The 25,958-nt window shown below is 43.5% G+C and overlaps 1 protein-coding gene across 4 annotated transcripts in view; it reads right to left on the reverse strand.

Annotated features, from left to right (window-relative positions):
• The window catches only part of Csnk2a2 (casein kinase 2 alpha 2), a 40,395-nt gene extending 21,456 nt beyond the window's left edge, over positions 1-18,939 (reverse strand). Inside the window, exons 1-4 of one of the 4 annotated variants that reach the window (XM_050144007.1) lie at positions 18,473-18,939; positions 17,732-17,843; positions 6,397-6,498; positions 2,806-2,856 (exon numbers count right to left, since the gene is read on the reverse strand). In XM_050144007.1, coding sequence (XP_049999964.1) covers positions 2,806-2,856; positions 6,397-6,498; positions 17,732-17,843; positions 18,473-18,576 — 369 coding nt within the window. In that variant the 5' untranslated portion in view covers positions 18,577-18,939. The remainder of the gene's footprint in view (positions 1-2,805; positions 2,857-6,396; positions 6,499-17,731; positions 17,844-18,472) is intronic. The other 3 variants (XM_050144006.1, XM_050144008.1, XM_050144009.1) reach the window with 3 other exon arrangements.
• Between the last annotated feature and the right edge of the window lie 7,019 nt (positions 18,940-25,958).

Below are 25,958 nucleotides of genomic sequence, written 5' to 3' on the forward strand. Positions count from 1 at the left end.
CTTTAAAGTCAGCTATTAATGCATTTCACACTAAAAGAGAAAAAGATGAAAAGGAAAACCGAACCTTCCCATTTAGGCACAGAATAAACACTAACAGAGTGCCCATTTGTGACCTGCCATATCTAAGCGCCATCATTCATCCTACCAAAACACACATGCTACCTGATATTTAGTGTTGTTTTAGGATGACCAAATAGCATGGCTCAGCATTCAAAGGGACTCTCACCCCTCTGCTTCACCTGAAGGTCCTATTAAGGTAAAGCAGTCACAGGCCTGGGAGGGATGAACTCCAGAACTACAGTGAGAGGGACAACAGTTTGAAGCCAGAAAACGTGTTCATGGACTTAACAAACTAAAAAGCTCGAAATCTGGCCAACAGTGAGGTACCCATAAGCACAGAGCTTCAAACTAAGAAGAACAGAAAGGCCCAGAAATGAACAGAGCCACTATCTCTGAAAGAGAGCAAACAGCAGGCTGCAAACAGGGCAGCTGTGAGGTAACGTACCAACAACACTCTACTGGAGACTCTCAAGAGAACGATGCCCTTCAGAGCACCACTCCAGAACAGGAGCGGCAACTTAACAGAGCCAAACAACAAAACTGTGGAGAAAAAGATGAAAGGCATGGGAGAAAATGCAATCTCTCTATGAGAAAACAGATATTACATAAAGCATAAGAGAACAGGACACTATTTTTAAAAATTCAGAGACTGAAACGGACTTCTAAAATACAAAGCCTAACATTTGAATTATATTCTAGACAGCAAGAACAAGAGAGGGGTGAGAAATCAAAGAACACTGACACTATGGAAGGCTTTCAGATGGAAAAGGCCCAGCAAGATGCACAACAAAGGATGAAAGAAGCCCACAGGAAGGCACATGTCTGAACATTCAGAAGACTGAGAATGGAGAGAAATTCCTCAACACGTCCAGAAAAAGAAAAGAAAAATCTGTAAGATCAAACAGGAGGGGCTCTAGTGCTACCACTGGAACAAACGTTTCAAAACTGAGAAAATCATGAGTCTCAATGTAGAATTATATCCCGGTGAAGACATAAGTGGGGATAAAAGATGTTCTCAGATATCCAAGTCTCAAAACCACTGAGCTCCACAATTCCTTTAAAAGCATCCATTAGAGCATCATGTCTTCAGAACACCTCCTTTAAGGATTCAGATCCCAGAGAAACAGGTTCCCTATGATGTTAGATTTCCTGTCAACTCCCAAAGAACACTGATACAACACCTGGCAGACACCACCCTCTGAGAAACACAAAATGCTAAAGCCACACTGATTTTACTTGTAAGGGAGTTATAATAAAGTATTTGTTACGTACAAGAAAGGCTGCATTAGGTATATTTAAAACTTACTACTCATTTTAAGTAGATGCATCTTCTCTCCTTACTTTTCATTAGATACCCTTAGAGATAGCACCTAAGAAAATTATACGTGCAAATACGGTTATTTCATTTCGCCTGCAGCAGGGATACTGGAAACCTGCAACTTGACAAGATGGTTTTATTTCTAGCTTCTAGCTCAACAAACTCACAAGTGTCTGACTCCTTGCCAGAGCTGTAACCACCCTCAAGTCTTCTCATACCCCTGGAAATCAACATCACTATTTTTTTTTTCATATCAAACTATGTTCTAAAAAAGGTTTTCTCTTTGCATATCTTAACACCAGAAACCTCATTAGTAGGTTCATGTTTTTTTATTACAATTAAACCAATCCATGAACCAAGTTAAAGCTGCACATGGCTGCTTATTTTAGTACTCAGCAGATTAAGACAGAAAGGCTATAATAAATTCCAGGCAAACCTGGGCTAGGATGGTTCAAAACTCAGTGTTTAAAACATTTAAAAGAATATTTTAGGGCTGGAGAGATGATTCAGTGATTAAGAGCATTGCCTGCTCTTCCAAAGGTCCTGAGTTCAATTCCCAGCAACCACATGGTTGCTCACAACCATCTGTAATGAGATCTGGTGCCCTCTTCTGGCCTGCAGACATACACACAGACAGAATATTGTATACATAATAAATAAATAAATATTAAAAAAATAAAAAATAAAAGAATATTTCAGCTGGAAACACTGGAAGACAGTTGTAATCTCAGTACTCAGGAGCCTGAGGTAGAAGGATAAAGTCTGAGGCCAACCTGAGTTAAATCAAACCTATCTTTAAAAACTTCAGTATATAGCTAGGCAGTGGTGGTGCATTCCTTTAATCCCAGCACTTGGGAGGCAGAGGCAGCATGAGTTTAAGGCCAGCCTGGTTTACAGAGTGAGTTCCAGGACAGCCAGGGCTACACAAAGAAAACCTGTCACTAAAAACCATACCAAGTGTAAATACCCCAGAACAGGGTTCTTTGACAACAGCGACTGAAGTAGGTTTTTGTATCAACTGCTTTGGACACAGTGTGTATGAACACATGTTTAGCAGCTTCAATCTAAGGATTCCTTCCACTTAAGCTCTGTATCCATTATCTTTCCCTACCAGCAAGGGTAGATCTCATGAAAATCAAAGTTAATGTACACTAAAACTGTGCTGTATAAAACAGATGTGTAATAGATGAGGCATTACATCTCTTATTACAGCTGAGAGGATTCGATAGTGCAGCTAACTCCTTGAGAAAGCAAGTCAAAAGGCAATGACTCCTCCAAATTCAAGAACCCCAAAGATTTGCAATATTTGGGATCCAAGCTGCCATCTGATTCACCAACATCATCCCTGACTGCTTTGAAGTTCAAGCAGTACCCACCCTACCACCTCCAACCCCTGTGAACCCCATGCCAAAAAGAAGCATACACACCTTAAAATCTGTATTATTGATATATTCAAATACCAAAGCTGGTGTCTTTGACTGAAAGAGAGAACAGTGATTCTTTTTAGATACTCAGACAGTAATAAATGCAGTTTGTATTGGCCCACCCTCAAACCTCACAGACAAAAAGGATTCTCTCATTAGGGACTGCCTGTGTTTTTTTAGATTTGTTATTTATTTTTGTGCTTGTGTGCATCCATCACTAAAGAGACCAGAAGAGGGTATCAGACACCCTGGAGCTGGAGTACTAGGAGGTCGTGAGGATCTGAAATGAGTCTGGAATCTGAACTCAGGCCCCTCCGGCTGAGCAGCATGCACCCTCATCAGTGCTGAGCAATTTCTCCCTAAAAACCTGTTTGTTGTTTTGTTGTTTGATTTTCAAGTATTTATGATGTCTGGGTTGCTGCAAAGTAACTGGGGAAAGTGGGAGGTAGGAGAGGCAGGGTTATAGCTGGCATGAAACGAAGGTTAACACTGCTCAGTCATGCACAGGAAGCTCAATATGTACTGTTTACATCTGTGTCTATGTAAAGTTTTTTTTTTTTTTTAAAGATTTATTTATTATGTATACAACTTTCTGCCTCCATTTATACCCACACACCAGAGGAGGGCGCCAGATCTCTTTACAGATGGTTTGGAGCCACCATGTGGTTGCTGGGAATTGAACTCAGGACCTCTGGAAGAGCAGACCGTGCTCTTAACCACTGAGCCATCTCTCCAGCCCTCTATGTAAAGTTTTAAAGAGCAAGATATTCCCAGAATGACCCAGCAGCAGCCCTGAGAAACCCATTAGTGATTTTATTAAGACTTACAGCCAACAATATGCCAAGTTGCCATCTGCATCAGGTATTGCACACTTTGATCTTGGTTTAGCAAACAAGTTGCATCTGACACAGTTTTCATACTCTATTAAATCTTTGTAGGCTCCTAAAAGATCACCTGGGCTGGGTTCAGAGGTGAATGTCTATAATCCAACTTTTTCTTTTCTTTCTTTTTTTTTTTTTTTCTTAATAATCCAACTTTTAAAAGCACTATAGTTAGAGAGACTTCTCAGTGGGTAAGAGCACTTGCTGTGAAGGCAAAGAGGCCCTGAGTCCAAATCCTCAGCATCCATGTCAAAGCTGGCTATTATAATCCCCAAGAGATGGAGACAAGAAGATTCCAGAAGCTTGATGAGCAGCCAAACTGAGAAGACTCTGGCCTCCAAATACATGCGCTCCAGGTAGTAAATGTTTAGTTAAGTAACTTCCTTTTAAAATCTAGAGCTTCAAATGTCAGGTTAACTCAGGAGAAATAAAATCACACTAATAAGTAGAAATGATGTTTCAGAATTGGGAGAAAAGCATGGGTTTTAAGGGTGATAGAAATAAAAATTCACCTCAAAAATCTTTACTGCTAAAACTTTAGCTCAAGGACAAATCATAGGTTCTTACGAAGTGGGCCACAGTGAGAATGTGTGCAAGAACTCGTGCACATATGCGCACATGTGCACGCACACACACTCATCTTTACCTGGGCAATAGAGTCCAAGCAGCACCAAAAACAAATGTGTCTAACACTGTCCTCAAGAATTTGACCTTTCTACAGATTTAAGTAAGCCTGACCCTCTCAAATTCAGGGGCTAAGATTCCCTTTCTACTTCCACCTACACTACTCAAAAACAGATGTATTAGGCAAATATGTATGTCTGCTCTGTGCATGTGAGTGCAGTCATTCAGAGGCCAAGTGTCTGATCCCTCTGAAACTGGAATTACAGGTGGTTCTTAGTCTCTTGACATGGGTGATGGGAATAAAACTCGGGCTGTCTGGAAAATAACATGTACTCTTAACCACTGAGACAGCTCCCAAGCCCTGCTTTTTTTTTTTTTTTTGCTTAACTCAGGTATCACAGAAATTACAAACATTAAGTCAGATATCAGTAAGTTTAGCTAACAGAGGTGAGATGAAGAGGCGAGGGGGGGAGATAAAAAGAGGGGACACATATACAATTTGTCTACCATATGCAAGTCCCTAGCACAGCTTCTGAAGTCTGGTTGCACCACCAGGGGTCTCTAGCTCAGGTTGGCCTTAAATTCCCTAGTAGTTGAGAATGACCTTGAACTTCTGATCAACCTGATTCTATTTTCTGTGTGCTGGGATTATAGGCAAACATTACCTTGCCTAATTTATGCATTTCTAGGGAACAAAACTAGGGCTCATTCAGGCTAACGGGCACATAACAACTCAGCTATACCCCCAATTCACATTCTCTCTGTGTTCTTTAAATGGACAATACCCATTTTTACCTCGAACACTAAGACTATATATATATATATATATATATATATATATATATATAGTGTGTATGTATGTATGTAAGTGGACAAATAATTCTAAACTCAAACATTATGTAGTTCAGGGCTAATCTGAATTAAACAGAATGGGATATATTATTTATGAAATCAATTGTAACTTAGTATATAATCACCCCTTCTCAGTCTTGATCAGGGCCCAAAAGGAAAATCTTTTCTTATCCTATATTACTGTTCAGCAGGGCAAATTACTTAGCCTTTGTAGACTTTTGTTTTCTTACAGTATAATGTCTCCCTGAATCACTGTGGGGATTGAAAGGTGTGATACAGCTAAATACTCGGCACAGTGCCTAGCCTACAGCTGTCACTCAGTCTAGCAATTAAATGATGAGGATGTCCTCAGCATACAGAAGCAAAGCCCTGGTTCTTAATAAGCTGATGTAAAACTGCCACAGAGAACAGGGAAATAATTTCACATAAAGCAGATAGACAACAGAAACACAATACAAGTGGCACCAAAGTGGGTTCTGCAAGGATGGAAGCTTAGTCAATCAAATACTGTCACTTTACCCTAGGGTAAGGAAACAAAGGTTAAAACAGAACCCTGAAAATAGGTCAAAAGTTATTTTATATGTTTCTTAATTTTTTATTATTGGGAATATGTTATGTGCATGTGTGTATGTCGGCACACACAAGTCAGAGGTCAACTCTGGATTAGGTTCTATCTACCCTAATGTGGTTTCTAGGGATCAAATGCTAGTCACCAGGCCTGTGAAGCAAGTGCCTGTACCTAGTGAGCCATCCTGTCCCAAACTAAGCATTTTAGTTGTAAAAGTATGCATATATTCCTAGTTGTACATACACACCATGAGGCTCCTTGTGGTGGATGCGGAACTAAAGATATGAAACAGCAAGGCTTCTCTCTCAAAGGACTGGTAGTCTAGGACCTGTTTAGTTTTCTACACTAGAATCAACAAAGACATCCCCAATACCAGGCTTACTAGTGAGGTAAGATAGTGTAAACTGGCAATGAGATGCTTCAGGGAGCTAAATCAAAGAAACAGGCAATAACAGGTAACAAATTGAGGCAAGGTTTTTCTCTGTACATAGACTGCATTTAGTGGTGGTAGCTAGCTCATCACTGGGCCATGACAGTTGTATGGTTTTTAAGCCCATTTACCAATGAATACCAGTGTCATCAGTCCGTTATGCAGTACCACACAAGGCCCTGGGTGTTAAACACCCCACCCCAATCCACTAAAACACTCCCCAGCCACCAGGCACCTACCACAGGGTCCTTTACAGTGTCAATCAGCTTAATGATATTTGTTCCACCACGAAGGTTCTCCAGAATCTTAACCTCTCGTTTTATCTTCTTTTTCTTCACTGGCTTAAATACACAAGAGTAATCAGAAGTGAGACTTCTTTTTAAGTTAACATATTAAAATAACTTCAACAATGTTAAGGCAACAGCAAGGATTATTTGCTGTGTACTATGCTTATGCTGTGTTAAAGAATATGCTTAAATTATTAGAGAAAAAGAAGGCTTACCCACTGTAATCTTTTAGGTTAAACAATTTATAGTTCATAGTTTATGTGGCAGGATCTTTATTACATCTAGGGCATTTAGTAAATTTGAATATCCATGTAGTATTTTAAAAATAAATGCATGCTTACTGGATTACTGCCAAATGTGTTATAGCTCTGAACAGCTGCAGATCATGGACAAATGGAAAAACTGAAACAAAATGGCCAGACACTTGCTCTTCCAACAAGTTACATGTAACTTCAGGGGCAAGAGCCAGTTCACTGACATCAAGTTACAAACTTGTTTCCAAGCTGTTGGCTCCCATTTCCTGTTGCCACTCCCACTTCCTTAATATTTAGAATCAAATCAGCTCAGTCAGTACCTCTCCCAACAGATCCCATTCCTAGAGAGAAAAAGTTGTTGGATCAGCAAAGGAGAAAACTGATCTCATCAGTAGTGACTAACTGTAAAGCCACCAACCTACAAGATGGGAAATTAAAGGTCGTCATAGAAATACTCCCATTATATGTATCATTTCCTGACTGAAATAGGATCTGAAGTCAATAAGTAAAAGCAGTTCTGAAAAGGCAAGCGTGTCATAATCAATCATTTGCAGTCACTCAGGACAGCGACAGACACACGTTAAATCCCTGACCTAAGTCCATTCACCCTCACGAAGGGTCTAAGCAGGAAGGTTAGCGGCAGGAGTTATTCACACAGGTCACAGCTAACAGGAGCAGAAGCAAGAGTCCAGTTTGGCAATTGGACTGCCTGGCAGCACCCTCCTCACCTCTGGGCTTTACAAGGGAGAGATTGTACTAAGAAAAAAGACTACTTTATTGTTAAAACACTGTACATAGAACAAGTAAAGAAATCTATGAAATGATAAACAAGATCTAAAAAGTCTTGGCCAGGGAGGGTTTGGAGATGGTTCAGTGAGTAAGAATGCTTGCTGTCAAGCCTGATGACCTGAATTCAATCCCTGGAACCCACAAGGTCGGCAAGACCCACTCTCACTATCTGTCCTCTGACCATCACATGGTGTGTGTGAGAATCCAACACGTAGTATATATATGTAAAGTTTTAAAGCTCAGAGACAATAACCCCTTGTTTACTGAAACATAACCCTGAACAAGAGCACAGGAGATGGACTGGCTAGAGAAATGGCTCAGCGGACAAGAGCTGTACAAGCATGAGGACCTAGGTTTAGATCCCCAATACCTATGTAAAAGTCAGGTTTGACTGTAGCTTGTTGGGTGGTTAGTCCAGCAGAATAAACAGTGAGTTCTAGGTTCAAAGAGAGCCTGTCTTAACAAAGTAAGGTGGAGAGCGATAGGACACCAATATTGTACTCCGGTGTCCACCAGGATACAAGCACACCACATACACAGCAGGCGGAGAAAGGCTGGAAGGAGAGTAGGTGACTGTGTGCTTGCAAGCCAGCTGCCACCACACTTCTCCCTCTGCCAGGATGCGCAGTCAGAGATGGTTGGGGGCCTCTTCCCCAACTCCTCTAGGAACCTTACTTACTTCCTTGGTCTCTGTAATCAGACCTCAATGTTTCGGGGAAATCAAGCATCATACAAGCCAATTAAAAACAGCCAGGGAAGACAAACATGACAAGTAGCCTCCAGGTCTTAAAAAATGCCAACATCATGAGCGGTGTGGAGCAACCAGTTCAGCATTAAGAGTGAAGTATAAAGCCAACATTAGCATTTGAGGAATCGGGTGAAAGTAGTTTGGAGTTTTTGTTTTGTTTTAATATATATAAATTTGGAGACAGGGTCTCTCTTTGTAGTCCTGGCTGTCCTGGAATTCACTATGTACACCAGGCACACTTCTAAGCCACAGAGCCCTACCTGCCTCTGGTCCCCAATGCTGCAATTAAGGCTATATGATAACTCTTAAAACTCTTTTGTAATTCTGAAATAATGTTAAAAGACTATCTTTTATATATCCAAACTCAGGTAATAACACTCCTGTTTAAAAAACCTGCAACCAGAGTCCTGTACAATCAAGAGCTCCTCTGCTCCTGACAGCACCCACTCACAGGGACGGCCAGTGAACATGCTATTCTTATGCCACTGCCGCTTTCTCCAACCACATGCTCCTCAGCTCCCAGAAACACCAGAGTGCAGCTCTCGGAACTCAGAAACACTTAGCTGCTTTTCATCATGTCTAAAGGGAACTTACAGACTGGGAACAGCTGCGCAATGCTGAAATAGTCCAGTGGAGCCCATGGCAGCTGGAGTCCTCAGATGCTGCCAGACAGCAGCAAGACTCAAAAAAGAAAGTGACCCACAATCCGGGACACACCCCTCCAAAGCACTAAGCATAGGCAGCAAGCAGTTCCATCGGTCTCTACACTGCTCTGAGCCTGAGGAAGAAGATTCCAGAAGCTAACTATTAAAGAGCTTGGAGAGCAAAGGAGACTTTCTAATTCTACAAATGAAGAAAAGAACATTTTCCAGGGACAACCACTGACACCTTTCAAAGCTTGCAAGTTTTCTAGAAAAACAGATGGTCCGACTCTTGTACAGAGTATGTTCCCACTGGCCACCAGCTACACAGCATGCAAAGACTGCCTCGGGCATGCTACTAAGGCTTACACTCAGTCATCCAATTCTGATAGGATCTGTTTCAAAGATTCAAATGGCATTGGTTTAGCTGTTTTCCAAATTGAATATTTTCTTACTCAAAGTAGATAAAGTAGCAAAAAAGTTACCCTTGCCACTCTTCTGTCGCAACCCTGGAGCACTGGGACCACAGGTATATACTACCACATATGCTGAGGAAAGATTTACAGGAAAGAATAACACTAAAAAGTTTTAACTACAAAAACTTGTTTAACATTTAAAATATCAGTTCAGAAGGTTTTCCCATGTGAAGGGCAGTGCTGGCCATATGGAAGGCCCTTGTTCAAAGTGGCCCTAGAGTAAAGGATGTCTTGTCTACTAACCCAAATCTAAAAAAGTCCATAATAAAATAGAAGTTTGTGACACACTGCAGAAAAGGAAAAATTGACAAAACCTATCACCTTCCTATTCACCCCAGATCTTCACTCCTTTAGAACCAGTGCTGAGGACAATGACAGTATCTGCAATATAGTATTTATTAATTGCAATTCAGCTCGTCAACTTTTGCTTACCAAGGGTGTGAGAATCAAGACCTCAGTCCATTTCAGCAAGTATCACAGGCAAAGCCCCTTTTAAATTTCTTTCTAAGTTCAACTAGATTGACATATTTAAGACAGTAATATAGCACCAACTTTCATTATCCCATTATCAAACTAATGACAGCCAAACTAAGACATTAATCCAACACTTGCAATGAAGAATTACAATCAACAATGGGTGCCAGGAATGAAAAATGATGAAGGAGAGGAAAAGGCTTAGCTAGGCTGACATTTATTTCCTTAATTTCAAACATTTTTGCAGACCATTGCATTTGACCGAAATAAAAAAATTAGCTAAACAATGTTATTCACAACTCTGCCTCTAGTCTTTCAAGTATTGTCATTCCAAGCCCACTAACTCAAGGGGAATTAGTCTCAGAACTAAAGAAGAAAAAATAAGGTTTACAGGCACAGTATAACATCCCAATGACGAGATATCATTAAAAAACAAAACAAAAGAGAAAAAGCCAATGTGAGGTACATACCTGTAATCTTGGCACTTGGGAGGCTGTTGCATGGGAAATCACAAGCTCAAGGGCAGCCTGGGCTAGCTAGTGAGACCTTGTCTCAAAAAAGGAAAAACAAGGGGCTGGAGAGATGGCTCAGTGGTTAAGAGCATTGTCTGCTCTTCCAGAGGTCCTGAGTTCAATTCCCAGCAACCACATGGTGGCTCCAGGCCATCTGTAAAGAGATCTGGTGCCCTCCTCTGGTGTGTGGGTATAAATGGAGGCAGAAAGTTGTATACATAATAAATAAATCTTTTTAAAAAAAAAGGAAAAACAAAACAGAAAACGTGGAGATCAGGATGTAGACAAAGAACTCTCACATACTGTTGCTGGCATCATAAAATGAACCAGCTACTGTGGAAAGTTCCTCAAAAGAAGAAAACTAATCAGGCATGGTGGCAATGGGCATACAATTCTAGCATCCAGGAATCTGAGGCAGAAAAATTACTGGTTCAACATCAGCCTGGGCAACTTAGATAAAATACCAATTGCACTTCTGAGTATACACCCCAAAGCAGCAAGGCATAGGCTCAAAAAGGCATTTGCACACCCATGTTCAAAGTAACCAGTGGTGTGGTGGTGCATGCCTTTAATCCCAGCACTTGGGAGGCAGAGGCAGGCGGATCTCTGTGAGTTCGAGACCAGCCTGATCTACAAGAGCCAGTTCCATGACAGGCTCCAAAGCTACAGAGAAACCCTGTCTCGAAAAACAAAACAAAACAACAACAAAAAAACAAAGTAGCTCTGGTCACAACAGTGAACACATGGAAGCAGCTTAGTGTCAGCCATGGAGGTATGGATAGACAAAGTCTACCTTCTAAAAATAAGGAAATTTTTTTTCTATTTTTATTTTCTTTGAAGCAGGGTTTTATACTGAAGCCTAGGTTTGCCTTGAATTTAAGGTAATCCCCCTACCTCAGCTTCCCAACTGCTGGGATTCCAGGCATGAAACAACATGCCTAGTGAAAAGTGAACTGTATTATATGTATAAATGCATTTGTAGGCAGCATGGTAAGTCAAATAAGCCGGTCACGAGACAGAGCTTTATGATTTCACTTATGAGACACCCGAGTAGTCCAAACAATGAACAGTGGTTGCTAGGAGCTGAGAAGACAGAGGACTGGGGACCCATCATTTAAAGGTATAGTTTTAGTTTTACAAGATGAAAAGAGCTGCACAGATAGATGGTTGTAATGGCCCTAACAGCATTATAAATGCATTAATGCCATGAACAGCATGCTTAACAATGGTTACGATGATAAGTGCTATAAGCGTTATACAGAAAAGGGGGAGGGCAAAACACAGAGCAGAACCTTTTCATCTCACCAAGTTAATGTTACAACCCCTCTGATTATTGACTCTGTGTCTAAAATTGTTCAATTAGTCCAACTGTAACACTGCTATTACTATTTCATATCACTCTTCAGCACCAAGCTTATTAGGTACATTTAATCTTCTGAGATGAATTAATTCTCTTCTTGTAGTTTATCAAAACCATCCAATATCATAGAACTAAGTATTGGACCTGACATCTAAAGTCAGGCAGTCTACTTCCTGGGCACTATGAACTATGACAATACTATCACCTACACACCCTTCTATCTTTGCTTCATGGAATTCTGCTTTAACAGAGTCAAAGGTTATAAGTGAGCAGTCTAGAACTCTTCTGCCCTATTTTTCACAAAGCTAAGTCTACCACTTAGATTATGAAGTGAGATCCAGAAATTAGGTAAATGCTACATGGAGCCTTGAGCCATACAGAAGGAGGGGCACTCGATCACTGCAGACTTTTCCCATACAGGGCACACTCAGATTACCGCTAATGTATGAAAGGAATTAAACTACGCACCCCGAAATCTGGGACGTAATTGCTATGAGACTTAAAGGAACTGTATGGGTCAAAAAGGTCTAAAACAGTGTTTCTCAACCTGTGGGTCATGACCATTTTGGGGTTGCATACCAGACATTTACAATTCATTTACATTGCAATTCTTAACAGTAGCAAAATTAGTTATGAAGTAGCAACAAAACAATTTTACAGTTGGGGGTCACCACAGCATAAGGAACTATATTAAAGGGGGCCTACAACAGGAAGAACTGTATTAAAGGGGCCATTACAACAGGAAGAACTGTATTAAAGGGGTCACTACAACGGGAAGAACTGTATTAAAGGGGTCACTACAATGGGAAGAACTGTTATAAAGGGGCCACCACGACATGAGGAACTTAAAGGTTTGCAGCATTAGGAAGGTTGAGAAGCACTGGTCTAAAATACTTTCTAAGGCAGCAGCGAGAAGTATCAGCTGTCAAACCCAGAGACCTGAGTTCAATCCTGGAGACATTGTGGAAGGAGAGAATCAACACCCACAAATCATCTTTGAGTTTCACATATGACCCATGTATGCCTCCCCACACATAAATAAGTGTGATTAAAAAAAAAACCCACACACAACAAAAGCACTGACAAAAACACTGCTAAAGCTTCAAAGCAAGAAAGCAAAGCAAGCAGCAAGGCTGTCCATGTAAGCACGGCCTGTGGGCACCAACACAGAACCTACTTAACTCCGGGTCTGCATCTAGTCCGACTTCTAAGCCTTTCTATTCAGAAGAGTTACCTCAAACATCAGAAATAATTCCCTTTTACTTCCAGCGACTGCCTTTCTTCTCTTCCATACATGTCTCAACTTCCTCAGTGACATACAGATTCCTATTTACAGTGTCTGCACTAACTGGGTGACCCTAAGAAAGTCATTCCTTTTCTGGTTGCTGCTTCTAATAGGTTCTAAGCAAGTACATTCTGTGATTCTGCTTAACACACATTAATCACACTCTCCACCTATGTCCCTATAATGTCAATATTACAAACTGTGGCCAGTTTACACATAATTTCTAATACTTTATTTTTAATGTTACTAATACTCTAATATAGTTTTTAAAAACTACTCTTTATATCATGAGACATTTGATAAAACTAGAAGTCAAAAAAAAAAAAAAAAGGAAAGAAACCATCACTAAAGAGCTGCTTTAGGAAGACTGGCATATACGCTTAACTGAAGGATGAGACCCACCTCAAAGGAGGAAGTATTTTATCACATGAAGACCCCACTATTTGGATATAACAAAGGTCATCAGCTGACCACTAAATCACTAATAAAGAGTTGTAACTAAGGGACTGGAGAGATGGCTCAGTGGTTAAGAGCATTGCCTGCTCTTCCAAAGGTCCTGAGTTCAATTCCCAGCAACCACATGGTGGCTCACAACCATCTGTAAAGAGGTCTGGCGCCCTCTTCTGGCCTTCAGGCATACACACAGACAGAATATTGTATACATAATAAATAAATAAATATTTTTTAAAAAAAGAGTTGTAACTAAGGCTAATCTTCCTATAAAGCTACTTTTTTTTCAATTCACTTTTTATTTTATGTACATTGGTATTTTGCCTGCAGGTGTGTCTGTGTGAGGGCATCAGTTCCCCCGGAACAAGAGTTACAGACAGCTGTGAGCTGCCATGCTTCCAGGTCCTCTGGAAGACCAGTCAGGGCTCTTCACCGCCGAGCCATCTCTCAAGCCCCTTTAAAGCCACCTTTGAAGAACACAAAATTTTACCAGACAGTGATGGTGCACGCCTTTAATCCCAACACTCAGGGAGGCAGAGGCAGGCAGATCTCTGTGAGTTTAAGGCCACCCTGGTCTACAGAGTTGTATTTTGCTTTGTTGTGGGGGAGGAGTGGGGAGTAATGGGGAGGGGTGGTGAGAACTGAGGCCAGGACCTCTAGCTTGCTAGGTTTGTGCTCTACAACTGAGCAACCACCTCAGTCCCAACAATACAACATTTTCAAAACAACCCTACAGACGTGTTAAACATGTTTAAGACAAATTTTAATACCACCATTGCCTTAGTTCAGAATTAATTTTGACTGAAGAGGGTAATGGGTAGCCAAGATGTTTATAATACAAAATAATGCTGTGACCAGGAAGCCTTATATGAGGATTTCTAAACCACCGCAGCACTGGTTCAAAGTGCTCTGGATGTTTTCAAAAATTGTATTGCTGGGCTGGAGAGATGGCTCAGTGGTTAAGAGCATTGCCTGCTCTTCCAAAGGTCCTGAGTTCAATTCCCGGCAACCACATGGTGGCTCACAACCATCTGTAATGAGGTCTGGTGCCCTCTTCTGGCCTGCAGACATACACACAGACAGAATATTGTATACATAATAAATAAATAAATATTTTAAAAAAAAAAATTGTATTGCTCTTGACATCTACTCAGGAAACAGTAGTTTAACTGAAAGCTCTCAAGGACCCCAGGAAGCACTGCAATCCATACACACAGGCAGTGAACATCAATGTTTTTATTTCACTTCTGTGTACACCTTTCTAAGTGCCATAAAAGAACTGAAGACTTGACTGCTTATGATCAAGATGAAACTTTTGACACTGAAGCAGCTTTCTGCTTTGTTGCATAAACTTTTTAAAAATTATTTCCCCCCTTTCTCCTTAATACAATTCCTGACACTCCCACCCCGAGAAAAAAAAAAAGAAAAATAGAAGACATTACTTCTCAAGGGGCGGTAGTGGCATAATCCTTTAATCCCAGCACTCAGGATGCAGAAGCATATGGATCTCTGAGTTCGAGGCCAACCTGGTCTACAGAGCTAGTTTCAGGTTACACAACACCATCTTGTTTCAGAGGTAGGGTGGGGGGAAGACATGACTTCTCTATTCATTAGACTTGCGCAAGTTCACTTTCCTACAATTAATTTAAAAAAATCTTATAAAACTTTCACTAGCAGCTTTTCAATAGTTAAAGCTCCTGAACTGCCTCAATATACCTTGATCAATAAAATATTTAGCCGGGCGGTGGTGGCGCACGCCTTTAATCCCAGCACTCGGAGGCAGAGGCAGGCGGATCTCTGAGTTCGAGACCAGCCTGGTCTACAAGAGCTAGTTCCAGGACAGGCTCCAAAACCACAGAGAAACCCTGTCTCGAAAAACCAAAAAAAAAAATTTAGAGATCTAACAATTAAATGAAATAAAAGTCCTCCATGATCACTCTGCATCCAACCGTTGTGACTAAATAACAAAGACTGAAATAATGTCACTGAGCGCATGCACCTTGTGTCTCAGTCACCATGTGCACCTAAGTTCCTGCCTGCAGATTAAATACAGCAGACGTGAGAAAAGGAAGCCTTTCCTAGACTACCCCAAACTGAGCAGCTGCACTGTATCCAAATATCACAATAGTAGGTATTAGTCATGACTTATTTGAGTTAGTACGCAGAATTTGGAAATAAAGATCTTGTAAAGATCTTGTTCTTTTTCAAAAATACTTTAAATCCATTATAACAACAAAACTACAATATTAGTAGTTTTATACTTTACCCTTCAAATAAATAAAACCTACATAAAAATGCCATAGGACTTTGACAAAGAAGTAAAAGGTGGTTCAGGCTGCCCTCTGAGAAAAAACAAACACCTCATGAACTAAGGCATCAAAATCTCATGCTCGAACCCTGGAATTTACTTTGTTCAATGCTAAGATCCTATAATCCAATGTTGAAATGAACAGTCAGAGGCATGAAGAAATAGGAAAGAACTCTGGTGAAGGGTCATCTCAACAGTGATGTCAGGTACATTTCTTTGTGACTAGGTCTACCATTTGTAAAAAAATAACTCGAAGCAGTTTCCATACAATAAATACGTGGAACTTCTTTAGTGCCGAGGAAAAACTCTCAAGCAACTTAATCTCTGAAACTCTGCATAGGAACAACTGAAGGGCAATACTACAACACTTCCCTAACAAACACACTGGAACTCAGACACATACCTGAGCGCTGCTCCCTTTAAAACACACCACACGAAACTGCACTTACTCTAAAAATGCTTTTGCACATTTAGACATTTCCCTGAAATTGTTTTAGATTTGGGAAGTCAATCAACTAAATATGTGTATATTTAGATATTCCTAACTACAATTTGTTTTGCTTAGTCCTTAAAATTAAAATGTCTGGCCAGCCTTTAATCCCAGCGCTTGGGAGGTAGAGGCAGGCAGATCTCTTAAGAGTTCAAGGCCAGCCTGGTCTATAGAGCTGGTGCCAGAATAGGCTCCAAAGCTACAGAGAAACCCTGTCTCAAAAAACCAAAAGAGTATGAAGTAACTTCTATTAAAAACATTTATGTTTATGTATGTAATGAACTGTATGGTTTCCAGCAAGTTCCTCGAAGGAAACACTTCTCTGCTTAACGCCCCCCTCCATAACTACAGCCCTTCTGTGTACCAATCACATTTAGTGGGGCCACGCTCCCGACCTTCAACACTGCCACTTGATTCTCAGCCAGTGTTTCAGCAGCAGAGACACCATCACCTATCTTTACAGCAAAACTGCTGCTTTACCACTCTGTAGGCTAGGCTGATCAGGAGCAAGACAGCAGCTGTTTGCTGAAAGGTGGTATCCAGAGTGCTAAGATCAACTACCATTAAATGGGGACCACAGCAAGGCAGAAGCTTTTCAAACCCACTTTTTTGTCTCACAGAACCTCCACTTAGGCCACTGTGAAAACCAGGCTCACGTGAAGCACACTGCTCTCCAGTGTTCTCAGTCTCTCACTGGTGACACACAAACGTGATCTAACATGAAGAACTGCCCAGATTCTAAGGTGACATGCTTGTGCAGTAATGATCTGACAACATAAAGAACCGACCAGGTCCTAAGGATACCTTCCCGTATAACCTATAAAACATCATTTCATCTTCAATCACCTGTGCAGAAACTTGTCTGACTCCTCACGTTCATTAAGTTCATGTCTTCATTTGAATGATAACAGCCCTATCCTTATCACCCGAGAGGGCTAGTCCTGCCACCCAGACAGCTTTGTCCCAGTTATTATTTCAGTGGCTAGAATGTACTCTTTTGTCCCAAATCTCTGACTGCCTGGCTTCTCTATCCAGCCCACCTGAAATTTTATTGCGGAATGAAAGAGGAATATCCACTGGGGGATCCTCTGCACTCTCGGCTTTACACTTATCTCGGAGAGGACTCCAGTCTTCGGACAACTTTCTTTCTGGAGTAATTCAGAGCAGAGAATGACAAGTTCAATGATGAAGGAGCCCTGCACCAGCAGAATCGCCACATAAAATCTTTTTTTCTTCTTTTTATGAATAGCTATTAATTCTGTATCAAATACAGCCCCTCTCACGAGTTGTTTGAGAAGCCCACAGTTTACACTTTAAATGTCCCTGGCCTAGCAAACTCAAGAGTTCAGACAAGCTGGCACATTTCCTCAAAAGTTTAGCGGAAACTGGTAGCGGTGCTGCAGGGTCATCCTCCAGGAGATACACGAGAGTTTGAATTACTCATTCTAGTCCTCTTGCCCTGTGGGGGGAAATGTTATATGCCATTCATAGGACACTCACCTTGAGAATTTTTACAACCACCCTCTCATTGTTGGTGATGTTAATGGCCTCAAATACTTCACTATATTTGCCCCGACCAAGTTTTCGAACCAGTTGGTAATCATCTTGATTACTGTGAAAGGCAAGAGACACACATAAATGCCAGGATTCGGGATTAGGCAAGCCTATGTGCACTATACATCTGTCCAGTTACTTCCATTCATCAAGCATTTGGAGGTGTCCCTACGTACCGCATCTACCCATTCCCTAAGTGAAAGTCACCCAGAAGCTTGGTTCCCTTCACTCTGCAGAGCTAACCCAACTGACTAGTTCTAACCTGGGGAGAAAGAGCAGCTACTAGGCCTTAAGGTTCACGTTAAGTGACCGAGCAAATCATCTACCCCAAGGGGTACTGGGGTGTTCCCCTGCCCGCGGTTCCACTGCACCTGCCTCCCATTTCACACCCTCCAGTGAGCCACTACCTGTTTTAGAGAATCTGCACATCTTAAAAAAATGTTCCTCCCACCCAGATCTTAACAGCTCAAGAGGACAGTCATGAACTTCCCATCCCACAGGAACCCCAAAGTGTGAGGGGCAAGGACCTCCCCCATCCCTGACCCCACGTTTTTCCCCACCGGCTGCTCAGCCGGGGGCCGGGCGGGCAGGGGAGGCCGGGGACACGTGCGGCCTCCCTGCCAGCCCCGAGGCCGAGCGGCCGGTCGGGTGCGGTTCGCGCGAGGGGGCGGCCGACGACGGCTTTACCCCCAGCTCGGGACGTGGGCTTCGTAGTCCCAGTACTCGCGGCTCCTCAGGCTGTTCACCTCGGCGTAGACCCGGGCCCGACTGCCCGCGGCCGGGCCGGGCATGGCGGGCGGGACCGGGGGGCGCCGCGGGGCGCCGAGGGCGGCGGCGCGGCACGGGGCGTGGGGCGGCAGGCACGGGAGGCTGCGGGCCGTCGGCCGCCCGAGCAGAAGGAGGAGCGCGGCGGCGGCGGGCGTCCGCGCCAGGCCGGGCCCGCGGGGGCGGGAGGACGGACGCTCGGGCCGGGGGACACGGGGGTCGCCGGCCGAGCCGGCCCGGGGCCTGCGGCGGCCGGCGGGACGGCGGGGCTCGTGCTCCGCGGCGGCCTCCGCTCGGCTCGCGGCCCCTAGAGGCGGCGGCAGCGGCAGCGGCAGCCACCGGCCGGGAGAGGGGTAGCGGCGGCGACGGCGGCGAAGAGGGAGGAGGAGGAGGCGGAGGAAACCCGGAAAAGGGGCCGCGCTCGCCAGGAGCGGCCGCCGCCCAGCCCCGGCCCGACCCGGCCCACAGCGCCCCCTGCAGCGCTGGGGGACCGTCACCGGCTCCCGCCCTCGCAGCAACCGCGCCACCCGCCAAGCACTGTGGTCATCCGCTGGTCCACTTGCTGGCCACCGCCTAGGAGCCTTAGTCCTCGACTGGAGCCCCTTTCAGCACAGCCGCACAGTCCAGCCACCACGACCTCCCGCATTGGCCCTGGTCTGACCTTCCTGACACCAGCTGTCCCCACTCGAACTGTCCCCCTCCCTCACTCCTCCTGCCATCCACAGACCCCCATCAGCTCCAAAACTTCCCATTCTTTCTGTGCAGAACCTGTCTAGTTCTAGACTTTCCCTTCCTTCCCAGTTTTCCCCCAAATTCCTCCCTGAGAGCCCACTGAGTCATCTCTTGGGCACTTGGTTAAACTAGAGTCGGCCAGGTGGTTTCCCTGTAAAGTTACTCTTTTCTTCCTGTCATTGAACTGGTAATTAGTGGGAGATACTTTCAGACTGTAAATATCCGGTTTTTGTTAGGGAGGAGGAAGAGCTGGAAGCGAGGGATTGGGCATTTCTAGGTGGGCATCCAAGCTTCCAACACTCTTCTCTTGGGTCTTCTGGGGTCCCTGGTCGTCTTTAATTGACAGGAATATCCTCACACAGCTCAGGCTGCTCTGAGTCTAAACCCCCCCCCCCCCCCAGTTTTCTAGATGAGACTATGCTTCCTCTTCATATACCTAAATACCCAGGTTCAAGTCCTGCTGAGCTCTGTGGCTCACAATGGATGTGGATTCGAGTCAATGATTCAACATCTCTGTGCTTCAGATTTTGGCGTATACACCCAGCATCTCCTTCACAGAGTTGTGCAGATAGTTATTAAAACACTACATTCCCATACTATTTTTTGTTTTCCTTTGTTTTTGTGTTTTTGTTTTGTTTTGTTTTTTGAGACAGTTTCTCTGTGAACTCCCTCTGTAAACCAGGCTAATCTCAAACTTGGAGATCTGCCTGCCTCTGCCTCCTGAGTCCAGGATTAAAAGCGTTACAAAACACTATCACTTTTTCTTCGCTGAGGCCAGCACATGTCTATCTTTCAATTCTCTGTGTAGCTCTGACTGACCTGGGACTCACTTTGTAGTTAAGGCTGGCCTTGATCTCACAGAGATCCAGCTGCCTCTGCCTCCCAAGTGCCACCACCATCCGACTTTGTAATTCTAGCCCTCTGGAGGTGGGAAAGTAGGAGAATCAAGCGTTTGAGGCCCACCTAGGTTTCATAGTAAGACTTCCTCACAAAACAACAAATGCCGCTGGGCAGTGGTGGTGCACACCTTTAATCCCAGCACTTGGGGGGCAGAGGCAGGCGGATCTCTGTGAGTTCAAGGCCAGCCTGGTCTATTAGTTCCAGGGCAGGTGTCAAAGCTACAGAAAAATTCTGTCTCAAAAAACAAACAAATAAATAACCCACCAAAAACAAACACGCAGAAAGCCCACACATTTGGAACTTTGCACAAATCCAAACACTTTCAGAAACAAAATCTGAAAGAAAATAAAGCACTTAGAGAATAAATGGTCTTTGACCTTTGGTTTCAGACCTGTCAGGCCCACCAGTCTGATTTAGTACATTCTCAGTGTTGCTCTAAGGTTGTTTTATTTGTTCATCCCCCCTCCCCAGTTCCCTATTAACTTGTCCACATCAGCAAGTCATAATCCTAACCCTTGGATGGGCTTTCTTAGTTTTAGAAAGCCCTCAATATTCTGCAGAAATTGTAGCTGCTTTGAGCCTGTGTGCTTTCTTTCCTCGGCTTGCATCAGACTCTCAAAGGGGGCGATGGCCTGGAGAGGATTTCAAACTACTGCCATTGATCTGAGGACTGTGTCCAAACCCAGCCAGGGCCCCATTCTTCGCCTCCTCCACGCTTGCCCACCTCTGACCCCACCCACACTCCCTGTTCCTGCCTCTCATCCTTCACCACCTAGCCCACACCCTTGTCTCAGAACCTGATCCCACACCTATGGCTGCTCCCACAGACGGCTCTGGCGCAATACACTCTAGATTTGGCTGATAGTTCATTGGCTCAACCCTGAAACCTGCAGTCAGCCCTCCCACAGTCCAATGGAAGGTATCTTTATGGCTTGTTGCAAGATAGGATGGGTGCCCCACAGAATTGGCAAAGACCTACTTGGGTCCCCCCCCCCTTTTTATGACTAGCTTGGCAAGAGTTGACCTGAGGTGGTACCCTGGCAGCCTAAGCTGAAGAAATCTGACTTGGGTTTGTGAAGGACCAAGCAGATACTTTTGTACAAGTAAGGTGGCAGGGCAGGGAGAGTCCAGTATTGACTTTTCTTGTTTACTGCGGGTGCTCCTTTATATGTGACAGCGATCAGAGTCTTATAAGAGGCAACGCGAGACAATACCTTGAATCAACTTATCCAGCAGGTTCCTACCAACTCCTCCTCTAGACCCCCATTCATCTGTCTTGATAAGGTCTATTTTCAAGACATTTGAGAGGTCTGTAGTCTTTTCCCTCGCATCATTTCCTCTTAAAAAGCTACCCTACAAATTGGATGGGAGTGTACCTGTGATTCTCTAGAGTCTTGAGGCTGAGGCAAGACCCTTGAACCAAGTAGCTCAAGACCAACCCACATAATAGAGAAGACCTCCTCTCAAAAACAAGACTAGACAAAACAGAAACCCAGCCTAAAAGATGTGAAGATTGGCTGGGCATTGATGGTGGTGCACACCTTTAATCCCAGAACTCGGGAGGCAGAGGCAGGCGAATCTCTGTGAGTTAGAGGCCAGCCTGGTCTAGAGAATGAGTTCTAGGACAGGCTCCAAAGGTACAGAGAAACCCTGTCTCGAAAGACCAAAAATTGAAAACAAACAAACAAAACCCATGAAGATTCCGACTAAACTAAGAGTGATGGAAGGTTCTGCATTCTACATAGTTGAGCTTTCCCCAAAAGAAATCCAGAAAGCTAAAAGCACCGAGTTTCTGCTTTAAATGAGTACACTAGCTGACATATGAATTACATCTCAATGAAGCTGCTAAAGAAAAAAGGAAACCCCTATATCTTAGCCAGATGTGGTGGTCATGCACACCTTTAATTCCACCGCTAAGGGAGCAGGGGCAGGTGGATTTTTATGAGTTTCAGGTCAACCAAGACCTTAATTAAAATACAAAAGAAACAAAAAAAATTATGGTTTAGAGATGTAGGAAATGACATACCTTTTCTTTCACGTGAAGAAACTAAAATCTGCTTGTGAGTTTAAATATGTGTGTTTGTACATCATAGAACCAGAGAGGGGATAGTGAGAGGGGAAGGAAAGGCTTTTTTTTTTTTTTTTTAATTATTGTGTGTATGGGGTGGGCTGGGGCATGTGCCATGGTATTTGTGCTGGAGGCCAGAAGACATCTTTTCAGAAGCCAGTTTTCTTTTACCGTGTGTGTTCAGGGTTCAGACTCTGGACTCCAGACTTGGTAAGCACAGTTCTCACTGAGAACCTCTGCAGCCCGAGAGAAGACCTTAAGGGCCTGGGGGGGGGGGGGGAGCAACAGAAGGTGTGCTGGGAACACACAAAGGAAGACTGAAGGAAGAAAGAGGATCAGGTGGAGGGAGCCTGTGGGAAGGTAGTGGGGGATGGGACAACATGAGAGCCAGCCAGAGTGACACCATGCCATGACGAAAACCCAATACTTTGCATTCTAACCTAAAGAAGTAATCAGTGGGTCAAAGTGCCTGCCGTGCAACCTTCAAAACCTGAGTTCAAATCCCCAGTCTCTACATACCTGGAGGAGCCTGCAGCCCTAGTGCTGTAGGAATATGAACAGGAGGATTCCTGGGGCTTTCCGGCTGCCAGTTCAGCTCCAGGTTTAGTGAGAGACCGGCCCTGTCTCAAGATAATAAGGTAGAGAGTGATAAAGCAGTACGTGGTACATACATGTGCACATGCACCACACCGATATTAAACATAAAAAATAATTTTTATTTAATTAAAAAATAAAACCCACAGGTTGGGGTTTTTCTGCAGATGAGGAAACCAAGATCCCAGTGTCAAGGACAATTTGAGGCCGTCACTATTTAAACTCACAATGTTATTTTCCTAACTCCTTTCAGATTCAGTCATCCCTCCCCCAAAGAAATTTATCATAAAAATCATTGTTTTTAAACTTGTGATTAACTAGAAATAATGTATATGCGCCAAGCTAAGGGATCAGTGAAAAGAATTACAGTATTTTTCTTTTTTAAAATATTTATTTATTATGGATACAATATTCTGTTTGCATATATGCCTGCAGGCTAGAAGAGGACACCAGACCTCATTACAGATGGTTGTGAGCCCCCATGTGGTTGCTGGGAATCGAACTCTGGTCCTTTGGAAGAGCACGCAATGCTCTTAACCACTGAGCCATCTTAGTGAGGCACGAGGCAGTGTTAAAATGGTGCTCACAAGGAACTCTCTGTGGTCAGAGTTTGATACTAAAAGAACTTTTTTATTGATACAAAAAGTTGTACCATCAATCATGGTCAAAAGAATGACAAAGGACAGCAAGGTGGCTCAGTAACGTGATTGCCACACTAGCCTTATGATGACCTGAGTTCAACCCCCAGAACCCAAGTAAAGGTGGAAGGAGAGAACCAGCTTCACAAAGCTGTCCTCTGACCTCCACACTCATGTGGCAGCATGTACGTACCCACCCACACATTCATTATACACACGTAATAATAAAATAAGCCAGGAGTGGGGCACGGGCCTAATAATTTTAAAATAAAATTTAAATGGAAAGCCATCATAGCCGTTTCCTGCTTTCTGCCTTCTGTAAATATGTCACCTTATATGGGAAGGATGTATTACAGACTTTGGGACTGAGAGACTGTCCTGGGTCATCCAGGTGGGCTCAGGGTGATCACAAGACTCCTTAGAAATGAAGAAGGGAGCCTGGAAGTGGTGGTGCACACCTTTAACCCCAGCACTTGGGAGGCAGAGGCAGGCGGATCTCTGTCAGACTGAGGACAGCCTGCTCTACAAGAGCTAGTTCCAGGACAGGCTCCAAAGCTACAGAGAAACTCTGTCTTGAAAAAACAAAAAAAGAAGTGAAGGAGGGAGGGGGCCGTCAGAGAGTAGATGTGTTGCTGGAGAAGCCATGATCATAATGATGGGATTCTGGCTTAGAAGATACGCATCCCGCTGGCGTATGGCTGCTTGAAGGTGGAAAAACCAAGGAAACAAATTCTCCCCTACAGCCTCCGAAGTACAAATGTAGCCCTGTGAGTACCTTGGTTACCAAGGAGACCATTTCAAATTAAGCCGTGTTATGATGTTTGTGGTCATTTGTCAAAGCAGTAGAAGAAAACTCTCTGACCAAAGCTCGAATCCATTTCTGAGCAGCCTGGTGAGGAGCTCTCCTCCTCTGTCCTCGCTGAACTAAAATTCCTACCGAGCTGATGGCACCGTGGGCAGGAGGAGTCATTTTCTCCAGTGGTGTAACTCTGGTGAGCTGCCTGCATCCAGTAAATAAACCCACACCCGTGCTCATACAAACAACTGGAGTTAAACTCAGTAGTAGGTCACAAACATCAAAGCAAGCAAAGACAGGCATGACAATAAGAGGAGGAACTTTTGGGAAAGGGGGGAAAAAAGGAGGGAAGGAGAAGAAAGCCGGTAAGAGGGTGGCGGGTGACAATGACACAAACATCTCTTATTTGTGTAAGAAATTGTCGAAGGACAAAAGTCCTGCCCAGTCAGGCTCGTGTAGGTTCCCAGCGTGGTGTCTTTCTGTTCTTGACACCTTATCTCCTTTGTCTGTTTGGCTAGAAACTCCTTATTCTTGATGTGTCCTTCCATACCTACTTGTCCCTGACACAAATAAGTTGTTCTTTAAAATGCTAATGCAAAAAAACAAGTAATGTTTCCTTTAACGGGAATGGACATTTTTCAAAGAATTTAGGAGTCAGTAAGGTAAAAAGCAAAAGCTGTTCTCCGATGCCTTCTATAATCTCACAGTTTGGTGTGTACCCTTCCAGGACTTTCTCCCACAGTAAAAATAAACAATACAACCTATGCTCTCCTATTTTGTTTGGCTTCGCTTCAAAGCAAGATGCCCAAATACACACCTATGTTTAGTAGGTGAGATTGCAGGTAGGTAAGAGATACATAAAAATGGACTAGAAGGAAATACAGCCAGTGCCTTTTGGGCTTAGGATAATGCTCATGCTTGTAATCAGGAAAAAGTCCTCAAGGTGTATATGGACCTGACCCCACCCTCACTCAGAAAACTTGAAGGTTATGGGGACTTTTCATCAGTTGAGAGTAGGAACAGGGTAAGAAAACAGGGTTGTAAGTACTCAATTTGATATAAGGAGCCCACTAGTAATGTTGGGCTGTCACCTAAGGGTGCCCCTGGGACTCCAGACAGGTAGATAAGCATGTGAATAGGGACCAACTGCTGCCCTGGGTCCTTTACAAACACGTTCTTTTTTAAAGATTTATTTATTTATTATGTACCCAGTGTTCAGCCTCCATGTATGCCTGCAGACCAGAAGAGGGTGCCAGATCTCATTACAGATGGTTGTAAACCACCATGTGGGTTGCTGGGAATTGAACTCAGGACCTCTGGAAGAGCAGTCAATGTTCTTAACCTCTAAGCCTCTCTCCAGCCCCCCCCCCCCAAACACGTTCTTTAGGGACATCCCCTTCTGATTCTTGTTGCCCTAATCACCCTTAGAGAGTGTCTGGGTGTCCTCCATCCAGAGAGTGCCCTGCAGGAGGGGCAGAATATGGAGCCACACAGCACAGTCACATAAGGTACAGGAACAGAAATTTTCTATTAGTCTCTTGACGAGGGCCCCTTTTGTTCAGCCCATCTGGCTGGATGGGCATAGGAGCTCTTAAAGTTAATTGAACTCTCCTAATACTCTCAGGGAAACATGGATAAAATTGTTTGGACCAAAATGTAAATAAAATGCTGAGCATCCAT

Source organism: Alexandromys fortis, unplaced genomic scaffold (genome assembly GCF_014885135.2).
Source record: "Alexandromys fortis isolate MF-2015 unplaced genomic scaffold, M_Fortis_MF-2015_v1.1 scaffold_1, whole genome shotgun sequence".
In the NCBI taxonomy this organism is placed as follows: Eukaryota; Metazoa; Chordata; class Mammalia; order Rodentia; family Cricetidae; genus Alexandromys; species Alexandromys fortis.